General features: G+C 41.7%; 1 protein-coding gene across 3 annotated transcripts in view; it reads left to right on the top strand.

The window, feature by feature from the left end:
• The window catches only part of LOC136109418 (ICOS ligand-like), a 35,980-nt gene extending 17,511 nt beyond the window's left edge, over nt 1-18,469 (top strand). For all 3 annotated transcript variants that reach the window (XM_065852093.2, XM_065852103.2, XM_071811660.1), the window contains 5 exons: nt 6,496-6,577; nt 6,976-7,028; nt 12,116-12,478; nt 13,627-13,662; nt 16,458-18,469. In XM_065852093.2, the coding sequence (XP_065708165.1) occupies nt 6,570-6,577; nt 6,976-7,028; nt 12,116-12,478; nt 13,627-13,662; nt 16,458-16,561 (564 nt within the window). In that variant the 5' untranslated portion in view covers nt 6,496-6,569 and the 3' untranslated portion in view covers nt 16,562-18,469. The remainder of the gene's footprint in view (nt 1-6,495; nt 6,578-6,975; nt 7,029-12,115; nt 12,479-13,626; nt 13,663-16,457) is intronic.
• The last annotated feature ends 5,517 nt before the right edge of the window (nt 18,470-23,986 follow it).

The raw sequence follows: 23,986 nt of genomic DNA, 5'->3' as shown, positions 1-23,986 counted from the left end.
CACTTCAGAAATACTAGTATTGATCAGTGTAATATTAATCCAACAAATATTTTTGCTGACATCAGTTAACTCAACCGTGTCTAAGACAAAAATCTAAGCATCAGCTGAGTTGTTTGGTTGTTGAGTAGGGTGCTGCAGAATCATGTAATGACACTAATTTAAGGCTCAGTTTGAGCAGATGCCAGAGGAAAAAGCCCACAGTGAAAAAAACCAAAAAATTAAAGTCCTTATTTCCGTGTTAACCTTTTAATCTACCTCTGTCTTCAGGGGTTAAACAACAATAAAACAAAACATCAACCAGGGATTAATAGAAACACATATTCAGACAGGAAATGTGCCTGAAATCAGAAAAAAAAAAAAATTACAATGTTGATTCAGCTAAAGGAACCCTGGCCTCTTTTTGAGTTGTCACCTGTGATCTACTTACTAAAGGCTGCAGTCTTCTAGAAGGCAAAACAGCACACACTAAGCCCTGTGCCTTTTTCATTAACTGCAATCTCCTGTATATCAGCTGTTTACTCTTGAGAGTAATTTCTTCATCAAAAGACAAAAAATTTTTGAACTGGCAGATAAAGAGCAGTGGAAACTCTCAGAAGAATAAAAAGGAATTGAGAAAAAGAACAACTTCTGGGGGAGCTGTCAGAAAGATATCACAAAAAGGAACAATTACTTTTTGGTTTCTCTTCAGAAGTTTCATAAAAGGGCATGAGACCACCGCACACCACTAGTCACAAGGAATAAGTCTCACCCAGTAACCACAAGGCCAGGCAAAGGGTGGGATACACCGTATGCTCCTTGGGCTGTGCTTCCTGAGCTTCCACTCAGACAACATCAAATCTACAGCACTCAGAAAGCCAGGACCTAGTGGTGCACAGGACAGGGACAGGTGGGACTCAGAACACTTGCTAGGGATTTAAAGGGCAGAAATCACTCCCCAAGTCAAGAAGCTTTCCCATCCTACAAAGCAGCAGCATTCTCTTGAAAAACAATCATTAAACTAGCACAGAAATTATGTTACACAGAGAACAAAGCATGCTTTAAGAGAGCAGGATGAGAGCCCACCACTGCAAGTTAGACAGTTGCCGAGCAAAACTGCCTAACCCAGACCTCAATAACACAACATCCCTCTCTGACCTGTGTACAGACATCCTTCTAGTCACTGGATTGACCACCACCCAAGGAACTCAAGCAGATGACAGATACAAAATTCCTCAGAAATGACAACTGGAAATATAGATGTCATGGATCTTGGTTGCCTGAGAATTCAGACCAAACATGACACGAAACCACTAAATACTCACAAGACTGGAGCATCATTTTGATCAGTGTTGAATTCCGCTCACTTGTGTACCAAAAATGTGCTTCCTTCTGAAACCTGAAATGAAACATACCATATTTAGCATCAGTCCCCCAAGCCACCAAAATCCTTCCCATTTTGCAAAGCCACAAACAACTTCAGTTTAGTCTGAGAGATGTTAGAAAGGTTATTTTGAAATCAAGAATAAAGCCCAATTTCCTGAGCATTCCAGTTTATCAAATGTACTAGCTCATATAAACTCCCTGTTTGTCCAAACAGATCCAGAGTTTTGCTGTTTTCTTTGAAACCTTTGGGAAGGTGTGAGTTTGAATCCTGTAACTTCTGTTTCTCCCACATCATTTATTTCTACATGCATGGATACATTCCTCCTTACCAAAATTATTTATGCAAACCCAGGGGAAGGTGTGCAAGTTCTCACTGCAGTACTCTGCATGGAGTACAGCTTTCCACTGTGAGCAAGTCATGTACCATTGCTCTTTCATTCTTTATTCCTGGAAAGAAATAACTTTCCCAACTAGATATGCCTTTAATAACAAACTTTCAATGCCCAGAGCCCAACTGTTACCCACGATAAACCTCGAACAGGCAACAGAAAATTCCAGCAGCATGGGGAATCAAAGCAAGCCCAAAGCCAGCACCCCACCCACCCCACGCCACCTCCTCAGCTCAAGTGCTGTGACTGAAGCACAAAGAGGGAAGAGAGGGAGCATGTACAGAGTACACAACTCTCCAGTGCACAGCAGATAAGGACAAGTTCAGCCAGTTTTAAACAGCTATAAACTGTGCTAAAACAAACATGAAAATCAGAGCAGCTGCCCTCAAAAGCGCATGAAGGTTGCTACAGTGCACCTGAAGATAAAGATCCCAATCCAAGACTCAGCACATTTTGCAGCCTGAAGCTCCAGACATTCCCCCAGGAGGTAAAGGGCATTTCTTCCAGCTGCCTTATGCCAAGAGGCTGAATCACAGAACAGTTAGCTACAGAAACACTGCCTGACACTGCCCACAAATCCCCAGAAGATTGTTTTCTAATTAGGTTCATTTATTTCAAAAGCTAAAACCCTAAAAGAGAAAGCCACTGTCATTTTTGGATACATGCCAGCATGTTCCTCACTGACATCTCTTAAGTACCTTTCCTTGAACTAATTATAGAACAGGTTTCTAGATGATGCATCATTTTGTTTATGGGCCACTTTCAGATAAGATCAGAAGCAATCACCAAGTTTCGGTACAGAGTGTTGCATCATAAAAACTTTCTCTAAGAAGCCAGACCGTAATTTCTGCTTGCAAACTCACACATTAGTTTTCTACTAGCTATTATCTTTAACCTAAAGGTAAAAGGACTGTGTGGTGACGTGAGAAGAAAGCATTTAAAGAAATGACAATTGCCTTGATGTGGATAAGGAAGAGTAAGGTGACATGTGTCTGCTCAGGGTGCTCTCAGGATTCCACTAAGTCAGAGGGAAAGGTCCCCTCGTCTTCCCACAAGGATCAGTAACAACAGTCAGCTAACATAAATCTGTTTCCAAAAGCCAAAGACATACAAAGGCAGGGGAGAATCACTTTAAGAAACTAGCAACGACTAAGTCACAAAGCTTTGCCAGGGGGAAAACCAGCAGTTTCTTTCTTGGGAGCAGCCTTCATTCATCTGCTACGTGATTTTGGCTAATCCTTTGAGAATTACCAGTGTAATTCTCGAGCTGGTAGGTGTTCCAACTTGTATCACCATTCATTCAGTGCCCGGCTGCATTACACGTGTTACTCAGCCAGTACCAGAGGCTGGCAAACGAGGTGGAAGAACTGGCAAACAAATCAGTCCCTTCAATGTAATATGTGAATTGTCACATCCACTTAGTTCACAGGAGCTTTTAAATCAGTGTCACATTTGGTGGTCACTACACAGAGGTACATCCTCCATGTCAAAAGGGTTCCAGCTCAGCATCTCCCTCCCTGCCTAGCCCCTTACTTCAACTCATCTTCCCATAACAGCCTCTCACAACCCTTCACCGAATGTTCGGTTCACGGGTCTCTTCTGGTCTAGATCCCAAACCGATCATTCTTTGCAGTGACAGTACACAGGTGCACTGTGGCTACAAGCCAAAGCCAAGCTGACCGCTCAAACCAATTGTTTTTCTGGTATCATAACCTGGCTGCTCAGCCACCAGAACTGCTGCCTGATGTACAATCCCAGGTTAGTCACACTCCAGTTACACTGTCGCTGATGACCAAACAACTGCCCACAGAATTCAGAGCGAGGTTTAAAGCAATAGGGGAGACAGAAAACAAAACAAACACACACCCACTCCACAACCAAAATGACACAACCACAAACAAACACATCTGCACACAATATGGTCCCCTGGCTCATGCACAGCATCTCTGTCCAAGGCATTTTCCTCCATCCTACAGTCCCAGCTGTCCTGACTGCAGGGCTGTTCACAAAGGAATGTCTTTAATATACCACACTACTATTATTTCCATGGTTAACAGAGCACTCACCAAAAATACTGTTTTCTTAACGTATTTTGAAGGAAGCATTTGGGTGCTCCAAGAGCATAAAGCCTTCAACAGTAGCATTTAAACCTTTTCTCACCCTCAACCCCCCTGCACTGGAAGGAGACAACTTGAATAAATTCACTTTGGGACACAAAGTCCTGCTATTCTACAGGCCCTGGGAACAGTTTGGTTATTTGCCCATTTGATTGATTTAATTTTATTGCAGGCTGAGCTAATATGTTCAGTAGATGGCCTCACACACAAGACAAAAGTTGAATGACAGAGACGTTGCCAAGAAGCTGTGAGTTTCACAATTTAATTATACGCTTTAAACATATACTTTATGTCTTAGTTACTTCAGGTAAATTAGCGTGCTAAAGAGTTATTAATTAGTGGTTTAATTCCTCAGGAAGTGATTCTTCACTGCAAAGCCTTACTCAGTTAATTGTTTTAACCTCTGACAAAACTCCTAAATAATTCCTGTGTCAGATTAAAATGTGTAGTAAATGGATCAAATTTCAAACTTAAGAAAAATATTTAAATTCCTAAACCTCCATTTAATTTAAGCCAGTACTTAAAGGAGGAGAGATAAAAAAACATATATAGATATGCAGTATCAAATAGAAACTAATTCTTTTAAATATTGAGCCATGTGATGACTGAAACATCTTACACCAGCCAGGAACAGATCTTCCCTTTAGCACACCAAGAACAATCTTTCCAGAGGCTCAGTGTAAACATTTTTATTTCAAGTAGAGTCAACTCAATCCAGAAATATTTCAGCTAAACAACACTGGATTAAGCTAAATTGAGGGTCAAGTGCTAGAGCTAAACCAGTCTGAAGCATTCCTGCTGCTAGATATTGCTTCCTAAAACAAAGACTTCGCTCCTCCTTTATGCACAAACTTAGACTTCAGTAGAGAAGTAAGAAAAGTACATGAATGGAAAGAGCCAAACATTCACATGCAATTTGGTATTTCAGGTGTGATCACACTTCACCCTACCCAGTCCAAGACTTGTAGAGGCATTTGTGAGAACCAGAAACCTGACAGGAACTCTCTGGAATTAAACCAGCCAAAGCCGGAGATGCAAACAAGCCAGCTGGGCTGAAACAACCACCTCTGTGTGTTTCTTGAGTCAGTATCAAAACTGTTGGAAAACAACCAGCTCTTCAGAGAATGACATTACTTCTCGGAGCTCTAACTTTTGGGTCATTCCTGTCTGCCATTATTGTACCTTTACACAGTCTTGTTAGCTGGTCACACCTACCAAATTTTTGGTTCTTTCTGCATAGGAAGACATCATAAGGACACCCTTCACCTACAGATGGAGTGGGCATGATACCACTAGAGAGCCCAGCTGCAGAGCACCAGCCACCAGGCTGCCCTGCACCTCTCTTCTGCCTCACAGCAAGCTGCTGTGGATCCTAAGTCCCTCCAGATGCACTTTGTTCTTGTCCCAGTGCCAGGCCAGACCACAGGATGAATTTGCTCCTGATGTTTTTGCAGAGAAGCCTTATGTGGAGTGGAAGATCTGTACAAAGCTGAGAGGATAAACTCCATGGAGCACCATGAAGAGCTAGTCAGGCAAACAAGAGTGGCCCCATCAGCATCTCAGTTTCATTTACAAGAGACAGGCAGGAAATATGGAACAAGCTCACTTAGCATAAATTTACACCCTTGCTTGAAACAATAACCATTACAATGGGGAGGAAGGCAACCACAGGAGTTCATCGAAAACATACTGGCCACACTGGTTTTAATGTCAAAGAAGCCTAAGATGGCAGATGGCTTGCACTGAGTATCAGGAAGGGCTGTCAAATGAAGCACAACCAGGGCTTGGGCCACAGGAGAAAAGAAGAAACACAGAAATACAGCTCTTGGACCTTGCTCACCCCAGGAAGCACCATTGCACCAGAAGCAATGGGCAGTAGAACACCACCAGCATGTTCCCCAGACAGAGCTGCCTCAACAGGAAGGGAAGAGGACCTTGGCTAAACCACCACTTCCACTGTCAGCATTATCTCTGGGGCACACTGGTGAAGAACAGTCACTCATATTTTAACACCTTGTAGCTTAAGAAGTAATGAGGACAGGGAGAGGAAGCCCAACATACCACATTCTTCCCTCCTCCCCAACTCGGTTCCTTCCCCCCCCAGCTTTGAAAAAGTACATGATTTAACAGCCTCCTCAAAAAGTTCTTCTAAGCAGCATTTTCCTTATAGGCTTATTAGCTGCGTTTGTATTTTGTTAGTAGATGTGGAGCTTGGGTGGGAAAATATTTGGCATTCTGAGGTATGGTGTCTACATCTCTTGATAAATATAATACCCATTACGTTTCAACACCTTCTTTGATCTCAGCTGACTACAGAGCAAGAATCCCTTCACTGGGTTGAAAGCTCAGGGTTCGTCAGTGCACTGCTTGTGACTCATGTCCAGCCTACACATGAAAATAAGTGTGCTCTGTGTATTTTAAGTGTATATTCAGAGCATAAATACACACTTGTGTATATAATACAGAGAGTGTATACAGCGAGTGTACATAATAAGACACTTTATTATATGCACAGAATGAAAGAAAACTGACTGAACCACGGCAAAACAAGTACTAGTAAACAACCTATCCACTTCTGGAGAAATGCTTATGGCAACAAAAATTAAGAGTCTTCCACTCTCTTGCAGAGACAGAAGTAGCAGCTGGAGCAGCTGGTGAAGCTCACAAGTGAGGGATTCCTGAGGGCTGGGAAGACACAAAAATGAAGTGGTAAGCTACACTTTTCTTGTCCTGCAAAACAGTTGAAGTTAAGGAGCCAAGCAAATTGTGTTTAATTACCAACAGAAAATAATCTCAAGAGCAAACTATGGCTATGTATATGCAATTAATTTGTCCACACAAGAATGCAAGGGGAAGTATGGGTCTGGTGTTTGCAACTGAAGCCCCATTGCATTACACCCACTGAGAAACCTCAGATCTACAGGCAGGAGATATGATCCACACCCAAACAAGACAGGGATTCTAACCTGTCCAACTCTGTATCCAAATTCTCTTCGCAGATGAGGGAGTTGCAAAACAGACCATAAATTATGCTAGAGAAAAGGTCCTTGATCTCTGCTCTAGTGTTCTAACAAAGCATTCAGCATTTGTCTTTCTCACTTTATTAGGGAGACTCCTCTCTGGATGGTTGCCTGCTTACTGTTTGCATCTCTACCCAGAGGTAAATATACTACAATACTCATCTAGGAATTTGTGGAAGTGTTTATATGTGAATGCACAAACCGCAAACTGGTAATCTTGGAGTGAAACAGAACAGATATGTGCTTTGCTTTGAATGCCTTTCATCACAGGCCAAATTTTGCAAGTATCTATAATAACATTGAGATAAACCTCTGCATCTGAAAGAAGTGGTTTCAAGATTAAAGTGTTTCAGGCCCACAAATCTCTACCTATAAAGTTTATTCCACCCACATCCTTAAAAATACCCTACTATTCCCATAATACTAAGGATGACTTGGAATCTCTTCCTTACAAACCCCCAAATGCCTTGCATCTCTTTTTGTATTTAAACACATTAAGTTGCTGCGCTTGCTAGAGACATAACCAGGCAAGTGAAAGGACTGGAGCCCAGCAGCAGTGTCTCTCCCTGAATCTTTGCACATACTTTGCAAAGTTCTAACAGAGTTGAGTTTCTGACATTACATATAGATTAGACATAGTCTTTCCTATGCAAAAGATACACTAATACGTGCCAGTGAAGGAGTTTTTATACAAGCTCCAGGGGCAGCTCCCTGTAATGTCCTTACCTGACACTTAAATGCAGCAATATTAAAACCTCTGCATGTGGTCAAGACTCCTCTCTTTGCCCAAAAGTGCCTCAGTTTTACCAAGTGCTGTGGTGGTTCAGGAGGTTACACTTTATCTAGAACTAATCTTCCTCTCTCTTCTAGAAGCACAACTGACATTTTTTAAGGAAAATTTTCACATGTCTTAAAGTAGTGTGAGCGCACCTGCAAGCATGCAGAGCCATCTGAGTGACCACCCTTTGACTCTTTTCTTCCTAAAGTAAAGGAACTCAATTCAGTGTTTCTGAGCAAGCAACTGGGATTCCAAACAGCCCACTGCCCTCCCCAAAATACTTTTGTACATAAGCAAGATGTGAGCTTGTAAGGGATCATGCAACATTACCTTGTCAGGATAACACATTTGAGTTTAAACTCATAAGTACTCAGAAACCCAAGAAATTCCCTGTTGCCTTGTTTCTAACACTGAAATGTTTTTCTGCTTAACCCACTACTTCCACTATTAAACTACTTTATCTACTCTCAGAACTGAGCGGATTATCACCAGAGCAAACTTGAGAGACGCACTCAAGAGCTTTCCGCTTCCAAGCCATTTTCCACAAGGCATAAACTCTAGATCACGTACTGACATCCCAGATTCCTACAGTACAAACAATGTATAATTAATTAACAAAGATAATTACCCTAGATCATCTTCAGGAGGGGAAAGGAGGGAAGAACAAAAAAAGCCCAGTTTTTGCAATCTTCTCTACACCACACTTTGGATACTGAAGCAGCAGTGTTTTCTCACTGTAGAAATCTTAGAGACTGGTTAAATTAGCACACTCAACTTCACCTTAACAACCTCAAACATTTGGGCAACATTTAAAACGCACACAAAACCTCACAAAATAAACTCATCTCACTTTATATTTGAGTCTTACAACTGCAAGGGAAAGCTACATTCCAACACACATTTCTTCCACGGTAGAGAACCTTGCACCTGCACCTTCCACACACAAAGCTTACCAGGTAGACCTGACAAATACCACCCATCCTGCTTCACACACCCCGGCAGCAGCTTCAGCCTGCTGGCTGGGCAGCCCTCTGCTTCCACACCTCTTGGTACCTCAATAGCCTCAGCAAGAAGCTTAAGGCAACATCACCAACCTTCAGTATGACTTCCATCTTCTTCTGAAAACTAGCTTTCCTAACAGCACTTATTTAACTTCCACCCAGAAGTCTCTTCTTTCTGCCTTAAGAAGCTCTTATGCAGCTGTTAGCTCTGTTAAATAACTCATTATAGACAGATTTCAGTCACCTGTTCTTGTCCCAAGCGACTGCAGGAAAGCCTGCTTTTTAGCTTCCTGCTGCCCTTGTTTCACCACGTGAAGCCAGAGTAGGGTGGGGTGAACACCATGAGTGTGTAGAGTCACCACAAATGTTACAAGGTTTACACACCAGATTATGAAGGTAAGGAACTATTATGCTAGGCTCAAGTATGCTGGGCACTGCTGTCCCCCATCTTCAGAAAAAGAATTAAAAGCCAAAAAGGAAACAGGTGCACTCCGAAGAGCACTATCAAATTTAGAAGTGACCACAATCAGAAGGTAGGATCAACACCCTTTCTCCCTCTTCTGCTCTTTAAGCAAATGCTTATTGTCCATTATTCTGAATAGGACTACAAGTTTTATTGATTTCAAGATTATCTTTCCTTCACCCATGTGCAACAGCATACATTGCAAACACTCCCACTACTAATGGCATCCTGTGGACAGGACTCATCCCACCAGAAATCTCTGCTGGAGGCTCACATCTTCACGTGAACCTCAGCAACCTGATCTAGTTGAAGATGTCCCTGCTCATTGCAGGGGAGTTGGACTAGATGAGCTTTCAAGGTCCCTTCCAACCCAAATTATTCTATGATTCTTCCAGGGCTTCCCAAACACCTGCACCAGCCTCAGGCATGCTCATCTCCCCACTGTGCCTAGCTAACCATGGCTACCATAACTACAATCTGCTTTTAGACATGGCCTTGCTTCAGGGAGATTCTGCTGAGCACAGCCTTACTGGGCTTCCCTGGCCTAAACAGCTCAGGGATGGGTCTCAGGCTGCTCCTTCCCATCCCTGCCCTTCCCCAGCTGGTGGTGGCCTTTCTAGGTGTCCCAGCTACAGCTAATGGCCCTGTCTGGGTATGTCACTAATTGCAGGGCTCAGGCAACCTCACTGGGGAGTATAGGGTCATACATACTGTGGCAGTAAGGGCACAGTGCAGTGGAGACTGAGCTTTATTATAAAAAAAGTAAGACACTTGTTTGGATACTGCTGTAATTCAGGATCCCCTTGAGAAGCAAAAATTGGTCAGCAACTGATACAGTGTGAAAACGGTTGAGCTCTCAGCACAGTGAGAGGAGTCTTGTTCCACTGATGACTAGAAATAGCACTGGGGACATGCATGCAAAAGTTCACATTGCTGGACAAAAGTAGACCGGTATTATGAGCTGAAAAATCTGAAAAAGTAAGGAAATCTGATATTGGGTGAAAGAGTTGTAAATCAAGACACTTGCTTGGCACTGCAATTTTGCTCTCTGAATTGTACTTTTCCTTCTGCTTTTGTGTCTGTCTGGATGGACACAATGTGACTCCAAACAAGCCTCAAAAGAGACACTGATAAATATAGAAAGAGAGGCCTGAGCACGTAACAAGCAGAACCCTGGTGGATGCCAGTAACTTCAAGAGAGAACTGGGACTCTCTTCAGTCTTTAGCCCAGTATATGCACAGAGCTGGTGCAGACCTAGAACACAGGAATGACGACACTGTAACCAAAACCATTTATTTCCATATTTAGTCTGATTACTTACCCCTTATGCTTCACAGAACTTTGGCCATGAAAACAGAATGAGTTGTTTCACAGTGATTTTTAGCTGTTTTCCCTAGCTCAATTGCAAGCTAATGCCGCTTTTGTTCTGCTCCCTGCTGGGGATGAAACTTTTCCATCCAAATTAATTAATCTGCATTTTATTTATAAAATCATTTTATGAAACAGGTTTAGTCAAAGTGCTAATTCAAGTCCACATTCTGTGCTGGAAATATCCAGTTTTCTATGCTTTAGAAATGCACAGAAACCTTCTCCCATACCTCAGTCTTCCCCTAGAAAATATAACAGCACAATCCAGTAAGAGTTGTCTTACGTGATAGTGTCAGATTCCCCCATTTATGCAAGTTTCAGTATACTTTCAACTAACTTGTAAAAATTCATAAAAATAATTAGTATCAAATTTATTAAATTAACAGTGTGTGTGAGATGCATCTGGCTTCCTGGCCTGCATGCCTGTCTGTCTGTTCACCAGCAGGCTACCCGCACCGTGCTTCTTGCACATCTTGGAACTGGTTGGCAACATCTCTGCCGCATGTCCAGGTCACCCATACAAAGTATCTGGCTCCCCAAGGCCTTGGAAAAGTCATTTACCTAAAATGGGAATGACAGACCTTCTCTCTGGCATACTGGGAGAATAAATACACCAAAGAGTATGAGAGATCCAGTGATGGGCTGGCAAGAGCCCTGAGTGCACCTAGAAAGACCTACTGAAAAAGGCTTTGTTTTGTCAGACCTTTTGCAAGATGTCACAGCAGAAGGGAGATGGGGCTCTAGCACATTATTTAGAAATCAGGAACCACTCTGATGGGAGTTCATGGGATAACAGTTTGGGTTGGAAGGGACCTTCAAAGCTCATCTAGTCCAATCCCCCTGCAATGAGCAGAGACATCTTCAACTAGGCCAGGTTGCTCAGGTTCAGGTGAAGATGTGAACCTCTGGAAGAGCTTTCTGATAGGATGGGTCCTGTCCACAGGATGCCATTAGGAGTGAGACTGTTTGCAATGTATGCTGATGCACGTGGGTGAAGGAAAGATATTCCTGAAATCAACAAAACTTGTAGGTCTATTCAAAGTAACGGGAAATAAGCATTTGCTTAATGAGCAGAAGAGGGAGAAAGAACATCTTCACCTGAACCTGAGTTCAGAGAGACCAAACTCATCCAGGACTTTTCTCTTGCTGATATAACACCTTTTCCACATTTCTCCTTTTTCCAGCCAAACTTCAACTTGCTTAATCCTGTCTGTCTGTCTTCACTTCCCTGCATCCCCTTCTCCCTTTGTGAACTGGCCAATTCATTGAAATCAAATCTGCCACCTGGTCTCAAAGACTAGGAACCCCGGAAGCTGGGAAAAAAATCACCAGCTAAGGAGACAAGCTCAAGCAGCACCCACACTGACAAAATGAAGGCAACTTGCACACAGCAACATCTGTCCTACTGTACAGCTGGCTGGGCACTGAGCACCCAGGGCCCTGAGCCCTGGCATGGCACATGCTGCCTCCCGCCTGGCTGAGAGCAGGAGGACACAGGAGGAGGAGGAGGAGGAGGAAGAGAGGCAAGAATGACACAATGAAGCCATATTATAGGAAACCTGGTGTCCCTGGCTCTGCTGAGCGCTGAGAAAGTTGTCTATTTTTTTTAATTCCAGGTCAATCAGACACAACGTGCTATGCATTTGTTGGAGAAACTGTCATTTTGCCGTGCACTACTGCCTCTCCTGGAGAGCTGATCCTTTCTAAATCAATGCTCTACTGGCAGATTGACTCAGTTGACTCAGTTGACTCAGTCTTAGTGCACTTTTTTCACAATGGGCAGGATTCACTGAGTTACCAGAACGAACGTTACCATGGCAGAACTAGTCTTTTTTTGGACCAGATGAAGCACGGCAACTTTTCCTTAAAGCTCTCCGATGTCCAGTTAAAGGACACAGCTGTATACACTTGCATTTACAAACAGACTGGAGACCATCCCAACGAAACGCAGAAATCTAAAATTAATCTCACTGTATCAGGTAAGATATTTTTGATTCAGAGGGAGGGACTTGAGGGCAGCATTTCTTGTTGACAAACCGTACATGACCATCAACTGAGATTACTTCAATTTTTAAAGCAAATCTTCACTTAGTTCCACTCTGTTCCTTGCTTTTCTTGGAAGAATAAATTAGAAGAAAAAATAAAAAGTCTTTGTTAAGCTTCAGCACAGCATATCCACAGAAGTAGCAGAAGACATTAATGAACAATGAGGTCTCCCCAGCTTTTAAGCATTTGGTTATTTATGGGTTTGTATTGTCCTAGACTCGCCTCGTCCCAGAGGAACAGGAGACTTTATTTCATTATTTGCATTTGGGTCTGTGAAGCAGTATTTGTTTCATCTCTGGCAACTGGATCCAAAGTTCAGGCCATAGACCCTTTCAGATGAAAGACAGGCAGTTGCTAATTACCTTTGCACTGGCAGCTGGAAGATCTGGATCTGGTGGCAAGGCTGGACACATGCAACAAGAATTATTAGTTTTCTTCCTCAGGAAAATGAGTGAGACCATAACACGTGCTTGAATAATGTCAAACAGCTGAGCTAACATGTTTGAATTACCTACAGGCATGGCCAGTAGAATGGTGGGGCATTGGGTTTGCACGGCTGACCAACTAAAAAAGCAAATTAAAAAAAAGGGGATACAAGACCAAACAAATAATATTTTTTAAGGTGTTTTGCTTGAATAAATCATCTGGAAACTTTCATTATGGTCACACCACACACATTTTATTCAGCTTAAAATAATCAAAAAGTTATTTTCTAGTAATATAAACACTTTGATATCTTTGTTTTAATGCAGGTAATTCTCAAGAGAAAAACATTTTTGAAATGTAAATGAAATACTTTTGTCCAGAAAGCTTCAAACTGAACTGTTCTGGAGATTTCAAAATGAAAAAAAAAAAAGTTGAAAATGCAGAATCAAAATGTTTTCATCATCTCAATTTTGGGAGCAGCAAAGCATCTTTAATTCTGCTATCATATTTAAATTTTCATTTTGTTTGACAAATGTATTCTTTCTCAGAAAAAAAAAAAAAAAAACAACAGAACACTAACCCTTAGAGCAATTATCAGTACCTTTTTCTGTTCTAGGCTTAAACAAATAACTTTGGTTATTGTGTTTTCTTCCAGCTCCATCTAGCACTGAGGAGGCACCTTCCCCTTCTGGTAAGGCAACACCCCTTAACCTGCTAAGTGTCTAAGTGATTACCCAGTGTTTCAATTTGAATTTGCAAGATTGGTAAAACGTGCTGAATAGAGAAAGTCCAACGGACTTACGGTGCTTGTTCTCTCTAGGTCTAGCAAAACCTAGCTGTCCCAAACAGGGAAAAATATCTTCAACACTAAGACAGACTTACATCATAGAAAGAAAAATACTGAAGTGCCAGCAGTCACTAGTCCATAAAGCTACTCAGCATAATCGGCATCATAAAAACCAATAAAAACCAAGTAACACGGAAGCCATTCAGTTCTCGGAGTTCAGGCCTTTGTAAATTACCTTAGTATGAACGAACTACCAGATCAAGAGATTTGGAAGGTCCTTTTGGGTAAATAAAGTAACAAATGTTCTAAAAATACACAATTAATGACTCTACATAAGCTTTTCTGGGAATATTAAAGTAGATCTCACCCAAAGGCAAGTCTGAAGTATAGTGCAGATGCTAACATCTAGGTGTAATAATGATGGAGAAGTAACTACATTAGGGTCATTTGTAAACACTTCTGGAGGGAATGCAATACAGAAGGGCTGTCCAGCTCTGACGTGCCATCGTCAGGAAATTCTCCCGTAAAAATCCTGCTTGTAAGTCAAATTATTCTTATTAGCTCTACAAAATCTTAAATTGGTATCAAACCTGTAACATTTTGTCATATAAAAATCAATAGCTGCATGTTGTATTTTCCTCACTGTAGATGAAAGATACAATCCATTACAGAACAATAACTACATTACAGTTAACGTATTAAGTTCAGTCGCAATATGACGTTACAGCCAGATTAAGCAGCAATAAGTTCAAATAGAAACTAAGGAAGATAAATGTTCCGGTGTTTTATCTCATGATCACACAGAAAAAAAATCAGCTCTGTACTTCATGAGCAATAAACAGCTTGAAAAAAATACAGGAAATATCCTTTTTAGACCTAAGACAGCTCCCCGAGCTGGCTTAAAGGTCTTTAAAAACCATGAAGTTAAATTCAAGATGGTATCGTGTGCCTTCAGTGAAACAGCACCACATTATAACATTATAAAAGCAAACAGAACAGAAGCTAGAATATCTCTAGCTCTTACCTTCCACAAGAAATAACAAATTACCAGGAGTCAAACTTTTTAATGCAGTAGCAGTGGAAGTTTCTCAAAACCAAAAGGTTAAGAAGGCTGTATTTAAAGGAGGTGATTGTATGTTTGACTCAGCTGAAAACTTTCTCACTTTTCTTCAATGTACACTAGTTCTTAGGGTGAGAAGTTATTTTCATTGAAAAAACAAACAAACAAAACCTAAACCAACACAAACAAAACCCACAAACAAACAAAAAAACCCTGAATGGAACAAGGGGCAGTGCTTCAGCTTTGCTATAGGAGAACAAACCAAATCACACCCTTTGCACACTTGAAGGTTCTTGTACTGCTGGATTTTGGGGAAGGAAGGAAGGAAGGAAGGAACAAAAGTCTAATTTTTGAAACATAATTTTTTGCAAGAAGGAAAAAATATTTCCTGTTGTCAACTGTTTAAAAATCTGCAACTCCCATTTTTTTCATTTTCAGCAATTTCTTAAGAAAGGAAGAGAATCTGTTTTGTATTAGTTGTTACTTTGGAAGGGACTTCTGAGTTAAATGACCTGATGAGAACAAAGACAGTACGCAGAAATAGTTCTCAGACTTCGCAGTCATCATAACCACATCAGCAGATATTTATTATTTTTAAATAAAACAGAAGGAGTTTTGATTTGTTTCACTTCTGCCTCATTTCTATTTATTTGCTGGATTTATTAGTTTTGCTAATTATTTTAAATAGCCTAATTTTACTGTCACCCTGGGTTTCTTGCGAGACTCCTCCTGGGTCGATCGAATCTTGTTTTAATTTTTTTCTGGGAAAAACGCAAGTGCCAAGGCCTGGAAGAGGTCGCAAGAGGCCAGGAGACTTGCTACAATCCTTCATTTATTTCGAAGCGTTACTGAGGACTACCCGATGTTTACTTGCTCTTTACGCTTTAATACCACATACCACTTCTAAGAAGAGGAGAAGGAAGCCCCCCTACTAGCAATAAGTTAACTACAGCAATGTAGTGAAAGCTGCTACCATAGCAACAGGAGCAGCTTAAGAATTGGTACAGAAAACAATATACAACCTGATCTTCCCAGAGAAGGACTTGGATCTAAACACTTACAGGAAAAATTTCTCTCCACAGGAAGTCAGGGGTTCAAAATGTTTGTTTGTTTACTGGTGTATTACATCCAGCACGGGTCGCAGCCACCATCTGTGCCAAGGATAATCTGTGCCCTGCGTCCACATCGTGGCTCACATACCAAGAGTGGCACACAGTGCTGCTACCACCTAAGCATCTGTGGTCTAAACTTTTTAATACTTATTACCGTTATTTATGGACTCTTAATCACAAGGCCCTAAGTAGGTAGAATGATAATGTGTTATACGTGCTTTTAGTTCTTGTTGTTGTTCTATCAGGATTTTTAAAAGGTATTCTCAGTCATACAGAAAAGGAAGTTGTGTTCATTGTTGCTGAGTGTATGTGCCTGTTCTATGAAGGAGAAAAAAATGATTTGTCACCATACCTTGCGAGTGTTTTTTCTGGATGGTACACGCACACACACACAAAGGAGAATTTTGAAAATGAGCTAAAATCCACATGATGTTACAGTCTCTCACAAACAATATGTCACACAAAGTTGAAATACACTTCTTGTCAAGCCACTAGCTACATGCTGACTCTCTTTTTTATTTTTTCAGGACACAGCCAGGTTTCCTTCAGAAGCCCTGCTGATGCACCACGTCTGGCTGTGCTTCCCATCTTTTTCCACCTCCTGGTCATGCTGGGGGTTTGTCACTTGTAGCTGGGGAAGCCAACCTTCTCTTTGGGGAGTTCTCCTCACCAGAGGACCTCGCTGGGAAGGACAGCTCTGCAGGGTTCGTGTGACAACTGTTCCATGTGGAAGAAGCACCAATAGCTGAAAACAAGCCTAGCACTAGGTGTGTATGTCCTGTATTTTGGTGTTCCACAAAACCAAAGGCAACAAAACTCAGAGGTGGCAAGTCTGACTTTTAATTTGTTTCCGATAGCCCAGTTTTTGTGCTGCCAGTATATTTTATTTTGGATTTTGTGGTTTTGCTCTAATGACAGGATAAAAGACTCACAAAACTACAAGGTCACATTATAACTGGCCTCAGTGAGATCTTTTGCCGAAGATCTCATCTGCTGTCCTTCAAGAGAACTGAAAGGAGGATAAAGAGTAATTACACTCTGTGTCAGATAAAAACTGGAAGTCGGAAGATGGTCGTGGTTGGTGAAACATAAGGATGGAAACCTTGTGAAACTTGAGCCTGTGGAACTTTAACTTCTACTTTTACCCTTAAGCATCATGAGCTATCAGTAACTTTTTTTCCACAAGAAATGTATTTCTTCATCGGAAGGCTGAAGCTGACCTAGAAAAATTAAGGACATTCATGAAATATGAACATAGAGGAAAGAAGTGATGTATTATTACAAAACCTACTTCTAAATAAGCCAAAAGCTTTAGGAGGTTGAATTCAGTATTTTTTCTTTCATCATGAAACACAGAAAGGTAAATGTTATCATCATGCAAAAGCTGGGTTCTTAAGCTAGAACTGTGCAATACAAAATTGTTACTGTGACAATGTTACTTCTTGAAAAATGGTACCTTTGGAAGAAAAAAAAGAATTAAAAGCTAGTAAGACTAATTGCAACTGATACCTATGCAAATTAAATTGATTTAGTTGTGGAAATGTTGGATTCAGGTAGCATAAATGTCCTGTGTAAAACTAAGACCGAAAGGATCCTTTGTACCAACAGTATCAGAGAATCATAGAATCCCAGAATGGTTTGGGTTGGAAGGGACCTTCAAAGGTCATCCAGTCGAACCCCCCTGCCATGAGCAGGGACATCTTCAACTAGATCAGGTTGCTCAGAGCCCTGTCCAGCCTGGCCTGGAATGTCTCCAGGGATGGGGCATCTGCCACCTCTCTGGGCAACCCGGGCCAGTGTTTCACCACCCTCAGCGTAAAAAATTTCTTCCTCACGTCTGGCCTGAAGAAAATGCAGAAGTTTTGTTTCCAGCCAGAGCTGCCGCAACTGCCCTATTACAGAACCAAGAAGCATCTGGACAGCCACTGACCTGGGCTGGGGAACAGCAGTGACTGCCCTGCACTCCTCCTGGCTGAGCCACCAAGCAGAGGGATGTGCACACATAGAGTCGTTTTGATTTGGAACAATTCCACCCTCTTTCCAAAGGAAAGACAGGATTGTTTTTGCAAAGAAGGGAACAGAAATAAAATAGAGCTTTAAATGGTATCCATTGAGGTAAAGGACTTTCTTAACAAAGGGCCCTTTCCCCATGGTGGGGAAGAGACAAAACCCTGTGCACGGCCTGTGCAGCTGCAGCTGCAGTGAAGCTCAGTTGGTACTTAGACTGCCCTGGGTACAGAACAGCTTAGTGTAGCAGCTGGGGTCCCACATCACAGAAAGATTTGAATAGAAGAATTGTACATACTGTGATTGTCTTTTGTGTTCTACACTCCAAATGTGTATCTCATATTCTGTGTATTTTTTAAAACAAAAGTTGATCAAAAATAAAAACCTAAAAAAGAAAAAAAAGAAAAAACCCTGATGAGAGCAATTGCTTGGTCTCTAAGAGCTCTTTATTTGTATTCCAGTTGTTCCTACAGTTAGCTAGGGTCCCTGTGCAATCAGAAAAGTAAAAAAGGTGGCATCTGTACAGGTCTGTTGGTCCCAAAAGTCTGAACTGCATGCCCTCATCTCAAGGATGGTATAATTTCTAAAATCTAACAGCCACTTAAGCAGCCCTCCACTTTTCAAGAGGTGTTGAGGCAAACGAACAACACGAGCAGCTCCACTCACAAGTACAAGCTGTGTGACTATATAGCTGCATTTCTCAGGCAAGCAAATGATTAATTACCTAAACACCTTTATTTAGGCTGGCAGGGTTAGAACAGAGCCTCACTGCTGCAGAGAGGGACAGCCCAGTCGTCCATTTAAGAGCAGGCACTGTGTTGGCTGGTGCCTACAAGGGTGCTCAATTCCCTCCATCCTCTGCCTCATTCACCCTCAGAAGTGATTCCCCCCGCCTGTGCAAACGGGCATGAATCACAGTAAACACATGAGCAGATGAAGTAGGAGGAATGAAGGGTGGGGGGAAGAAGACTGGATGACCTCTAAATGTTGCTTACAACCCTACTTTTTTATGATTCAGATTTGCAGCAGCACTTGGGACATTTAAAAGTCCCTGTTTATTATATTCGCCCAGCGCAGTAGTTAATGTCGTTCCCAGTAGTAATATATGGCCACCATTCTGATTTCCTGGGAAACTGCAAGGGAAGGTTTGAATGACTAGCAGACCTTGATTTGGCCTTCCTTGCCTGAGTGGTGACACAGCAAGGGTCTGTCTTAAAGTTCACTCAAAGTGCAGAATGTGAGCAGCGCACACTTCTCATGTTTTCCAGAGTTTCATCATGAATGAGAGGGACAGCTTTGAAAGCAGAGGAGCACGAAAACAATTCGCACATTTAAGGAGAAGGAATCTCTACTTCTCTCACCTGTAATACCTTCATGGCCCACACCTATGTCTTTCATATGGCAAGATCATAGACTGATAATCCGCCAAATTAAAGAAATTAAGAAATTCTTGAGCATTATTCTTGCAAAAACACAGGTGTAAAAGCAAGTTCATATATTCATGTTTAATAATGACACTGGTAAGAGACAAAAAGAGTTACTTTCCTCATGTTGCAGTTTATCCAGGTTTATGCAGTGAGGTCAGTTTAACTGGTTAATGCGTTTTGCCGAGCTCCTTTCAGTTCCACACAATGTGGGAGAAATGGCCCATACAGATCATCAGCAATAAATGAATGTAATACATTCAATGCAGAATTTTCATCATTATTTCAGCTAAATCTGAGGCCAGTCATTCACATGGCATGATACTCAGCAGTTGAATAGAAGGCTCTGAAAATAAGCATGGAAGGTGACTATTTTTAAATATGCAGCAGGAAATTGTGTCTCAATTGTTTCAACTTCTGGGATTGTCCAAGTTTAGCCCCTTCTCTTCCCCTCTCTCTTTCTTCAGAGATTCTGACCACCACTGAAATCACCTTGGGAAAGATAACGTAATATCAGTTCCTTAATTCCTCTGAGGGCTAAGGCTGACCCATGCGACAAGCAAGCTTCCCCTCAGCCACTGCAAGCCACAGGAAGGAAGAAGAAAAACAGCTCAAACAAGTTACTCAAGCCCTGGAATGCAGGCAACTCTCAATTATTTGAAGACAGAGGATTATCTAAGCTCCCACTCTGAAAAACTAAAACCACTGTATATGTATACACAGACATATAAGATATTCGTAGCTTGCAAATGCACAGACCCTTGAAGAACCAGTGTTTCCTTTCAGGGCTGTTTCTTGGCCTGATAGAAGTCCCTCCCTATGAACCTTGGTTTTAGGTCACCTTGGCTATAATAGCATTATTATTTAAAACCAAACAGCAAAAATCAAACCCTCAAAACCACCACCACCAAAAAAAACCTCACTGTGTACTTTTATGACTTTATACTACACTTTTCCTCATTTTTCCGCGATTAGTAGCACAGGAAGGCTTTAGAGCTTAATAGGGGATACTACACTAATTAGTCACTGTGGGGAAGAAATTAGTCTTAACAGGACAGCAGGGTGAAGGCATCCATTAAGGATGCGATTGGATTTGCTATTTATTTCCATTAAACAAGTTGGAAGCCACATTTGTTTGGTTCCCTCTACGCATCCAAAATGCCAACACAAACACACCATAACCCAAACAAGTCACCGAGAAGGCAACAACTGGGACCCCGTGCCCAGGTGAGGGCACAGCGCCCCTGGCTCTGTCGAAGCCACCAACCGAAAGGTAAAACTGAAAAGCGCATATCAGTCTCTCTCATTCCCTTTTAAAAGAGGGAAAAACAATCAAACAAAAGCAAAACAAATCAAAACAAACCAAAAAAAAAAAAAACCACCAAGCAATGCTGACAAATTTGTGAGCACTGCAACAATCTGCAGGGAAACATTTTGTGAAGTGTTTTTTGCATTTAAGCGTCAACGAGGGCAAAATGAGGCAAAATGGGGCAACCAGGGCAAAATGGGGCAGGCAGAGACCCAGCTGAGAAGTACCAAGCCCCCTACACACCCCACAAGTTAGCCCCACTGCTCCACAAGAACACCAACCAGGGTATTTATTACCACCGCGTTTCACTAAGACACTGTTCTTAAATGCTTTCCGCAGATCAAAAATGCCAGTATCCGTCAGCCAGATATCACATGCCTCCTTGTGGAGGCTTGAAGAAAACACCTTCTTTCACTTCTTATTTCTGACAGCATTTAACAAAACATACTCATCATAAACTTCTGTCCACTCGGCTGAGACCAGCAAACCCCTCAGAAGCTCCAAACAGCCCTAGGGAAGGAAAAACCCAATTTGGCAGACAACTGTCTTTATTAATCTCTAAATGCATATGGAATTTCCTTCCCAATTTACACTGGCTGAAAGCCAAGATGACAATCTTACATCTTCCACCAAAGTTAAATGACTGTCTATTAATAAAAAAACTTTAAAAATATGCATGTCAAAGGTCTGTACTCTGCACATTACTGTGAAATTAAAAAGTATTAAAAAATGAAAGGCAATGCTGGTGCATAATACTTTCTCCCTTAGAAAATGTTATCTCTGAATGACGGAAAAAAATAAGGGTAAAACGATGCTCTAAAAGGTGATTTTTTTCTGAAAATAAAATGTTGTCCTTGATTTCCCTAGTGCATACCTGTTTGTCCCATCCCCACCAAATGTCCAAGCCTTCAGCACTGACAACACCATACGGGTACCTCACTTTTTGCAAATAACTTGAAAAAACGTTTCAGGTGCTCAGGAGGAGCTGGTTCCTCAAGTATTCGTTACAATGCACAGCCCTGGTCTCAAACAGTCACCAGTACTGAGGCCATCATTTTAAAATACTGCTGTTATTTTAACAGATCAGATGTTCCATCAAATTTAGGTGAGCTTTTCAACTTGCATATTCAATTGTTAGCATGTGCCACTGTGGATAATCCAGCCTGGAAGTCACAAAGGCAGGGATGAACCTGACCAATACTGCATCTGCTTAGAAAGGGAAACAGCATACTACTTGTAGACTTCATTATTTGGTATCTGGATTCAAGAAAGTATGTCAGAGGACTGTAGAAAGAGGCACCATCTGGATCATCTAGCAAGCAACTTACAACAGTTGGTCACTGCATATTAGCAATTTCTTTTAAAAAAATTAATAAGGCATCTTTTTCCTCAGCAGACCTAAATCTAAGCAAGAGAAAAGAGAGCTTTATGCTACCACAGCTGAACTTAGTAGGAACTGTAGATATGAGAAACCCTAAATACAGACACACAGCCCTGCTATGGTGAGGGGAGCTAACGAAAAGATTTCACTCACAGTCACAGAATCACAAAATAGTTTGGGTTGGAAGGGACCTTCAAAGGCCATCTAGTCCAACCCCCCTGCCATGAGCAGCGACATCTTCAACTAGATCAGGTTGCTCAGAGCCCTGTCCAGCCTGGCCTGCAATGTCTCCAGGGATGGGGCATCTGCCACCTCTCTGAGCAACCTGGGCTAAAAAGTCTGTCCCCATCCTCCCCGTAGGTCCCTTTTAAGCACTGAAAGGCCACAATAAGGTCTCCCCAGAGCCTTCTCTTCTCCAGGCTGAACAGCCCCAAGTCCCTCAGCCTGTCCTCAAAGCAGAGCTGCTCCAGCCATCTGATCATCTTGGTGGCCTCCTCTCCAACAGGTCCGTGTCTTTCCTGTACTGAGCATTCAAGTTGGACACCATACTACAGGTGAACTCAATTTAGATCACTCTTATATCAGATGGTGGTACCGTTAACACAGGCAGCTGTTGTTCTCCTCTCCCTCTACTGCAGGGATTTCAATACCATCTGTGTTTTGTCATACTTTTTGTCACCAAATTTCTTTTAAAACTGCTGCAGATGTAAGAAAGACTCACATTTTTAAATTTCATTACATTTTACATGAACGATGACCTCCCATAGTCTGCTAAGCCTCTGCATATAAAATTTGCATTAAAAGCACCCGCTTATGTACAAGCAAAGCTTATGGAAGAAAGTACATCCACCGAATCACACAGAGACAGTTCTATATTCCTTTTCTTACCAACTTGATACTGAAAATTTCCTACAGAATCTAATGCACAAGCAAAAAAGTTTCAGAATATGTCCAAAATCCACTTTCTGAACCATGTCTGCTACCGTGATGGTTTCTGTGCATGATTTCTTTGTAACCACACAGGAGTCTGTGATTTGCACAAGAGATCTCTATAAAAACCTCTAAGAAAACAGTGCCACATCTTGGAAGCGCAAATTCAGATCTTCTAAATCCTACCGTGATTATTTTAGAAGCAGAAAATTAATCACATACTAAGAGGCTTCAGAAGCAAAACCCACTTATTCCATGAACACTGACTGAGCCAGTTGAGCATACCCAACACTCATATTTAAGCTTCTTTCATCCTCTTTGCCCACCCTCCAACAAAAAATGCAATTCCATGTTCCTCACAAGTCTTCAGCCACAAAGAGTATTTACCATACCCAGTCTAAGGCTTGTAGATTTAATTTATGAAACACACAATATCGCCTTAAAAATAGGGACATGTCTGTCATGTAAAAGGAATTTTAGTACGAGGTAAAGGGTGTCATTTTGATAGTTTGAATTTAAGAAATGTTGCTTCCTGCTCAATACAAAGATGACATATGACTCAGAAAGGGGGAAGGAGGCTTGTGGCCATTAGAAACGATGCGCACCGGGCCGCAGACAAAGATTCATGCACAGACAGAGATCTTGTTCCGGAAGGAGCGCAGAGCTGGGCAGAGCAGAGCGCTGAGCCAGGCTGAGGCCTTCTTTATTAGCCAGTCACAATCTATAGGATTTACAGATACAGACCTGGACTAAGATGTTACATAAGATGTTTTTCCAATAATTGTTATTAAAAACACACCACACTGATGTTATCTTTGTTTCAGTTACGTTCCCACTCATTCACAGACCAGGCCCAAGGACATTCACACATCATACATATGGGGGCAGTTTTCCGACCTGAGATATCATTCTCACTGGTCTGGGCTATCACTTCTCACACTCATAAAAACTATACTTCTGTATAATCTGTCCAAGGCCCTTTAGCTGGAACTGCTGTTCCCACAG

The sequence above is a fragment of the Patagioenas fasciata genome, chromosome 1 (assembly GCF_037038585.1).
Source record: "Patagioenas fasciata isolate bPatFas1 chromosome 1, bPatFas1.hap1, whole genome shotgun sequence".
NCBI lineage: Eukaryota > Metazoa > Chordata > Aves > Columbiformes > Columbidae > Patagioenas > Patagioenas fasciata.
Note: the sequence above shows the minus strand (reverse complement) of the source record. Positions and strands in the feature narration are given on the sequence as shown.